Source organism: Pongo pygmaeus, chromosome 16 (genome assembly GCF_028885625.2).
Source record: "Pongo pygmaeus isolate AG05252 chromosome 16, NHGRI_mPonPyg2-v2.0_pri, whole genome shotgun sequence".
Lineage (NCBI taxonomy): Eukaryota > Metazoa > Chordata > Mammalia > Primates > Hominidae > Pongo > Pongo pygmaeus.
The window spans coordinates 41922473-41930374 of record NC_072389.2 but is presented as its reverse complement, the minus strand read 5'-3'; the positions used below and the strand labels follow the sequence as shown (position 1 = coordinate 41930374).

Sequence of the window (7902 nt, the reverse complement as noted above, 5' to 3'; positions counted from 1 at the left end):
TCTGGGAAGAAGATAATGTAAACAGATAACTAGCGAAACAGATGATGGTTACTGTTGGGCACGGCACTTGCAAAAAGAACACGGAAAAGCATTGGGGCACTGAAAGTGGCCTCTAAGGCAGAGTGGGGATCACACAATGGGGTTTTAGGAAGCCCAGTGGCCAGCGGCAATTTCTAAAGCTGCCCAAACTCTTTGTTTTCTTGCGATTAATGAAGCCGCTTTTTATCAGACAATTGCAGGAAATAAATACCAAGTTAAGGAAACAAAAACTTTGCCTTGTAAAGAAACAGTTGAAGGATCATGCCTGAGTACAGAAAACTGCAGGGCTGGATCCAAAGGGCAGGATAAGCTTTAGTGAACTCTGGTTCTATTCTTCAAGTGATGAGGAGAGGAATGCTTCACAGTTCTTAAAATACTTCCACAAACTGTACGGTAATTTATCTAATCCCCCAAAAATGCATTATTCTGATAGGACAGCTGAAGAAACTGAGGCTCTCTGAGGTCAAGTGACTTAAGATCACATGGGAGGGACTGACAGCATGGACCTGGCTCTACTTACTTCTAGTATAGTGCTCTTGTCAGCTTGTAATGCTCTCTCCCCCTCACCCTCACTGCAGAATAGGGCCAGGAATGCCTTCTGCTTCCCTGAAAAGGAGGCCATGTTTTGGTGAGGCAAAGATAACATGAACCCAGCTCCTGTCTTTCAGGGACTCTCAGTAGTAAGGGAGACAAGCAGGTAAAAAGATGAGTGTATGAGAGAAACAGAAGGGTTGTTAAGAGAGCTATGCAGAAGGCCCTGGGGCAGCTCAGAGAAGGAAGCACTTAACTCTTACCTGGCAAGGCTCTGAGCAGAGGGGAGGTGTCTCTGGGTTCAGTCTTGAAGTCAAAGTTCACTGAGTGGGTAACAGTGGGGAGATACTTCAAGGAAGAGGCACATGCAGATCGAGTGGAGAGAAAGATCAGGGGGACTTTCAGGACGGTGCAGGAAAGTTCAGGAGAAAGAAAGATCATGGCCATGCAGGACACAGCTTAAAGGTGGAGTGGGAATGGGGCTGATGAGGACTGGAAGGGCACGGTATAGCAGACCAAGGTGCTTGGCGGGCCGGATGGGATGCTACACTGATAGAAAGTCCAATCCTACCAAGTACAAAGGAGCCCTTCGCCTGAGGGTGATCCTCTTTCTTGAAACCCAAATACTCTGGGCCATGTTTCTGCATGGAATCTGTGAGCTAAATATTTACTTTGTGCTGGACCAAAGTATGTACTGCAGCTCACTTATTTGGGGATAAACAGATTCAAGAAAAGTGTACATTAAAATAAATCCACCCTCCCCCCGCAGCCCTACCTCATTTCCACTCCATACAGAAAAAAGACTGTCATTCAAAAAAATTGAAAACTATACTGAGGGCTCAACTTTCCGGAGTCGTTGGGACAGAGTATGTGTATATAAACATTCACAGCCCAGCTCCACAGGGTTCCCCCGATTTGTATTCTTTGAGAAGTCTGCGGGCACGAGGTGAACGGCTAACAGTTTCCTTAGTGAGTTACACAGAAACTTTATTTAACTTAACAGGAGTCATTAGCTGAATTTTATGGAGATAAGGACTTCCAGGAGTGAGTTCCCTTCTGAGTGTTTTTTGATTAAAAACAAGAAAAGAGAGAGCTACACTTGGATGCTCTGACAACCTGCAGTTTTACTTTACAAGCTCTATGGCTCTAAGATGGCCCCACAGAGCCACCAGGGCTGGGGCTGCGGTTTGATTTCACTGAGTTGAAAGCAATCTGTCAATGTGAAGAGGAGTTAGAAGGTTATTTTAAACATTTAGTTAAGCTTGTGACTGTCTTTCTTTTAGAGGCATTCCTGGCTGCAAACTGTTTCATCCTGGGTGACATAAGACAAGCTATTGCATGAGGTTAGACTGAGGTCCCTGCGTGCTGGTCTGCGCATGCTGCCATTAGCTGATTAATATGTGTTTATTTTTAGGGCCTGAACTAACAGACCAGGCTAAGGCCAATGCAAGATAATATTTGAAGTACTCTGTGAGCATCTCATGCTTACAAAAGGCCCTACTTTGTGTGAAGTTGTTGATGTAGGTGTAGTCCCTGTCAGCCTAGTAAAATATAATACGCCAAATGCAGAGAAAACCCCACCCAACTCCATTATAGAAAGGACCACTGCAAAAATACATCGACGATCACTTTTAAAAGAAACACTTGTTGAAGGAAACAGGAAGATAAATATGCCTAACTAGCTATGAGAACTGGTTGAGTCCAAATACTCATTCAATACTAGATACTAAATAACAATGATTCCTAATATTATGTCCAATGTCTTCCATAAACAATAACTAGGTTTTAAATTTATTTTTAATGAGATACTTATGCCTCTACAGATATATGGTATAATAAAACCTATATGAATTTATGGCCTTTATGTAGACTTATAAGATTTATGATTCTAAGGAGTTCAGAAACAAAATGGTAAAAAGACTCTTCTGTTGTTGCCAAACTATAAGTTTAAAGATGTTACAATTATATGTTTATTTGCGTTTAATGTTTATCTCCTCCACTAGATAGTTTGTGCTATGCAGGCAAGTGTCTTGTCGACTTCATTATTACCTGGCATTTAGTGGTTAATGGCACATAGTAGACACTGAATAAATATTTGTTAAATAGCCGAATAATACAGAGAAAAGTCAGGCAGAGTATCTTTGCATAGCTATTTTGTGTAGGTCTAGTTTAGATGTCAAACCTTATGGCATATATAAGATGGGCTGAATGATTTGAAAAAACTGCTATTGTTTGCTTTACTGATTCATTTGCCTTTGTTCATTTGAGGAGCTTTCCTACTTCCTCAAGAAAGAGGGCCATTGTAAATGATAAGAACTCAAGGACACAAAGAGGAGAACAACAGACGCTGGGACCTACTCGAGGGTGGAGAGTGGGAGGAGGGAGAGGATCAGAAAAAATAACCATTGGGTACTAGGCTTAGTACCTGTGTGATGAAGTAATCTGTACAACAAACTCCTGTGACAAAAGCATACCTATATAACAAGCCTACACATATATCCCTGAACCTAAAGTTGTTGTTGTTCTAAAACAAGAAAGAGAGCCATTGGTGCTTACTGGCACAGTCAGAGAAAAGTTAAAGTTAATTGCTTTTCATGCTTTATGTTTTTTCTCTCAGGGAATTTGCTGGAATATATTTAGAGGAAAATGAACTGGAACTTTTCCCTTTTAGTTTAAATTGGTCATCTCAACCTTTAATATTTTTTAAAATTGATACATAATATTTTAGACATTTATGGAGTACATGTGATATTTTGTTACATGCGTAGAATGTGTAATAATCAAGTCAGGGAATTTAGGGTATCTATCATCTCAAGTATTTATTACTATGTGTTGGGAACAATTCAGGCCCTCTTTTCTAGCTATGTTAAAATATACAATACATTGTTGTTAACTATAGTCACTCTACTCTGCTGCCGAACAACAAAACTTGTACCTTTAGTCTAACAGTATGTTTGGGTCACCTCAACCTTTGTGATATGCAATATTGCAACACTGGCGTACCTTCCTTACCTTTTAGGTTAACACAAATCCAGTTCTAGCCAGACTTCTGAACAGTAACAACTCTGGAAAAGGTGCATTTAGAGTTTAGAGCTGGGAAAGATTGCTGGCAAAAGTTCCAATTCCCTGCCAAGTTCTGTGTTTGAGGCTGAAAAGCAAGGTGCTATTTTATTTATTAGACTTCATAGAAAGACACTGGAGATCTCAAGAGACCAAAAGTCCAGTCTGTAAAGTTGTTATATCCACAATCAGATCAGCTAGGTCCATAACGGGGACACATATGGCAATTTACCACCACGATTTCCACAGGGAAGCAACCCTTGTGGCTTCAGTCTATTTTCATGATATACCCAACGTAGATCAATCACCCACAGCTCCCGACATTTATAACACCCTTTAGGCTTATTTATGGACCAAGCATTAGTTTTACTGAAACAGACCAACAGCCACCATTTGAAAGGCGAATTCTTTTATCTCACCAAGATTACTCAATGGTTTCTAGTATTGACTTTGGTAGGCCTTACTAGCCCCATGTCAATTTTGAAGATTCTTTACTATAATGCCTTTAGATAGTCAGTTGCTGCTCTCAAACCTTCCAGCACAAGGACAGACATTTCAGAAGAGGATGGAAATAATAACTTTCATGAGGAGGAAGGACATCATGTGTGGGGCATAATTTTAAGAGGAAGCCTTTTAGACTCACAGTGTGATGTCTGGACTTTGTCTTAAGCCTCTCTTCTAGCTATTTTGTAATAAGTATACCTTACTGTTAACCACTGTCTCCCTAATGTGCAACAGAACACCAGAAATTATTCCTCCTATGTCATGGTAACTTTGTACCTGTTGACCAACCTTTTTTTCAGACTTCCTTCACCCATTAATTTTTTAACAAAATACACATCTTGAAAAACTAGGAAGGTCGCAGAAGATTTAGAGTATATATATTGACTCAATGCCTACCTTCTTTTCCAAAGTGTTTACCATAATCTGATTAAACTTTATTTAAAATGTTTCTATATTTGTTTATTCTAAAGGATTGAACATAATTAGCTCAAGAAAATGGTCTGCAATTTTGGAACTCCTCAACTTGCATATGTGAGTGGCGGATGTCAGTTTTCTGGACAAATGTACATAAATTACCCAAAGTTAAATGACAGTAATTATGCAGGGAATGGAAGCACTAGGGACAGTCAGTCTAGAGCAAGCTTGTCTAACCCACGGACTGCATGTGACCCAGGATGGCTTTGAATGCGGCCCAACACAAATTCGTAAACTTTCTTAAAACATTATGAGATTTTTTTGTGATTGTTTTTAAAGCTCATCAGCTATTATTAGTGTATTTTATGTGTGGACCAACACAATTCTTCCAATTTACACTTGTATGGTACTTCATGCTTTCTAGAAAATGCGAGTCCGTTATTTAGGAGGATGAAGTATTCAGAGAAACTAAGTGACTTCCCAGAGACTTATTGGCAAGATACTGGAGTTATTAGGATGAAGGTCTTCTGATTTCTTGTTCAGAGTTTACTAAGAAACCCTGGAAAGTTTTGGTGAACCATTTTACCCTATAAACCCTATTACATTTATCAAATGAGTCCTTACAATTTGCATCTTATCTTGTATACAGAGATTTAAAAAAAAAAGATAATTATTCAGAGTGTTTAAATGCTACAAATTTGATATAATTGCTAAGCATTATTAAAATATATTTAAGTAATAATTTTGTTTTGAAACTGAGATATTCAGATATTTCACATTTTGCTGACTTCACCTTCTGACAAGCTATTTTTTATTTCGTATTCATAGACAAACCTTTAAAATATATACATTGGGTTTTTTTTATTTTTGGTCAGGTATCCTAAAACTTCTGAAGGGAACATTAATTTTTATCTGTCAGGATGTACTAATTAGAGCTTCAAAAAAATTAAAACATTATGCCTGAGTTCAAACTACTCATCTGTTTTTTTAAAAAATATAATTATCGGGCTGGGTGTGGTGGCTCACGCCTGTAATCCCAGCACTTTGGGAGTTCAAGACCAGCCTGACCAACATGGAGAAACCCCGTCTCTACTAAAAATACAAAACTGGCTAGGCGTGGTGGCGCATTCCTGTCATTCCAGCTACTCGGGAGGCTGAGGCAGAAGAATCGCTTGAACCCAGGAGGCAGAGGTTGCAGTAAGCCGAGATGGTGCCATTGCACTCCAGCCTGGGCAACAGGAGTGAAACTCTGTCTCAAAAAAAAAAAATATATATATATATATGTGTGTGTATATATATATATATATATATACATATATATATATATATATACACACACATATATATACATATATATATAAAATGATCGTTATATTTCTTTTTAAATGTGGGGCAATATTTTACCTTTCCAGGTAAGTGAAAATATATTGGTCTTAGTTCAATTTCACAATTGTGAGTTGTACAATTTCTATTAAAAAGTATGAATAACATCATTTAAAGTATGAATAATATCACATTAAATATATGATACATATTAATAAATATTTATCATATTAAATATATGATACATATTACCTAGTCTTTGGTCTTTGCTATGATTCCTATGGCTATATATTGGGAATGAAATTAAAACAAAAGGTCATTTTTCAAACAAACAGAAATCAGTCCTTAAGTGACAGAATAGACTATCTCTATAGTACGATTAAAATCTAATTTTCAGAATTAATACTAAGAAGATGTAAAAGTATATGTATTATCACAATCGTGCTATAAGAACAACTTATTTAATATTAGTTTACCAAATAGATTTTGGGGAGTTACGTATATTCACTATAATCTTAAGACAGTTCTGGATACAATGAGAGATAGTATATTCAAATAACAAAAGACTGAATAAACTGTATACAAGTGACTATTGATTTTAAAGGGCTAGAAAAGTAGTCTTTCTAACTTTGCATCATTTTTATTATTACAGTATCCTTGCTAATGCAAATGAAAATGTGGGTTAAGAGTATGAGAGCACAGCTACTAATATTGCACTGAAATGCTTGAAAAGCTACCACATTTCAATGGTAGTGATGGAGGTGGAGGAATGACATGGCAGGGGTGGCTTATTTAACTAAAAAGGTGAAATTTCTATTTGGTTTTGAAGGATGAGAAGGAGGATATAAGATGGAGAAGCATGTATGGGTAAGAACCAGGGCAGAGACAAAAATAGAGGCATCCATGCCTGGTACTTCAGGGCTTCCCTAGAACTCAGTTTGAAAATCAGTGCAGTAGCCAGTTAAAAGAATAAATCTGGAAATTAAAAAACAAAAGCAAAAACAAAACAAAGATTGAATCTGATGACACACGTTTGGAAATGATGCAAAGACAGGTACCTAGACAAGACTGTTGGAGGAGTAAGGAGACCAGGGGTGTGAGGATGGAAACATGAGGCCAAGAATGTAAGAGGCAGGTGGAGGAGAGGAACAAGCAAAGATGATTATGCAGGCAGACAGGCATCAACAGGGTGGAAAGAGAATCAGGAAGGAGTGGTATCACAGAAGTCAAGAGTGGGTTTAAAGGGTCAAAGAGAGGAGAGTGATCAAAAAGGATAAGGAGCAAGACATCTCTGCAGGGTCTGACAACTAGGAGGTACTACCAGAACAGTTACACCCCAGAGACGGAGGTGGAGACAGACTCAGAGACATGAGGAAGTAGGGACCCTGAATGCAGATGACTCTTTCAAGATTGATCATGAAGAAAAGAACAGAGATAAAAGCAGACACAGCAGAAAGAGAGTGAAGCAGGTTAGATGTGGGATGGGCAGCCTTCAGTATATTGGTGGCCAGTATACTGGGGTCTAATATGATCTTGTGTGTCATAAAACAATTGACCTTATGAAATTTGTGTCCACAGACTCAATCAGAAGGACACAGGATTAAAAAGACCATAATACTGACAGAATAAAAATGAGAGATTGTCACAATGAGATGTGTCCACTCAGGGGAAGTACACGATACACACAGTGAACAAACAACTACGATTAAAAAATCTATACATTTAGCACAGTTTCAGAAATATTATAATTTTTTAGATAAAAGGGCAAGTAGCATTCTTAATAGAGTTAGAAGGTGATAACGAACATAACCCAATCTGTACCATTCACTGTGTCAACAATGTTATAAAATCATAGGATTGAGACAATTTTATCTAAAGGAATAAAAAGTTACCTTAAAAATACATATTTTCAGCCTTACAGCTTTGAACTCTAATTAAAGTGAAGTCAACTTTGTATTAAGGACACGCATGCTTACTTATTCTAAATATTCCTTATTTGCTTTACTTTCATTTTCTCTTAGTTTATGAACA

At 37.8% G+C, this 7902-nt stretch overlaps 1 protein-coding gene across 9 annotated transcripts in view; it reads right to left on the bottom strand.

Moving 5' to 3' along the window:
• The window catches only part of CDIN1 (CDAN1 interacting nuclease 1), a 274755-nt gene that overhangs the window by 57868 nt on the left and 208985 nt on the right, over positions 1-7902 (bottom strand). Inside the window, exon 11 of one of the 9 annotated variants that reach the window (XM_063652571.1) lies at positions 5346-5797. The exons of 7 other annotated variants lie outside the window; for them this stretch is intronic. In XM_063652571.1, coding sequence (XP_063508641.1) covers positions 5659-5797 — 139 coding nt within the window. In that variant the 3' untranslated portion in view covers positions 5346-5658. Of the gene's footprint in view, positions 1-5345; positions 5798-7902 lie in introns of those variants that run through there. One more of the 9 variants, XM_063652570.1, reaches the window with a different exon arrangement.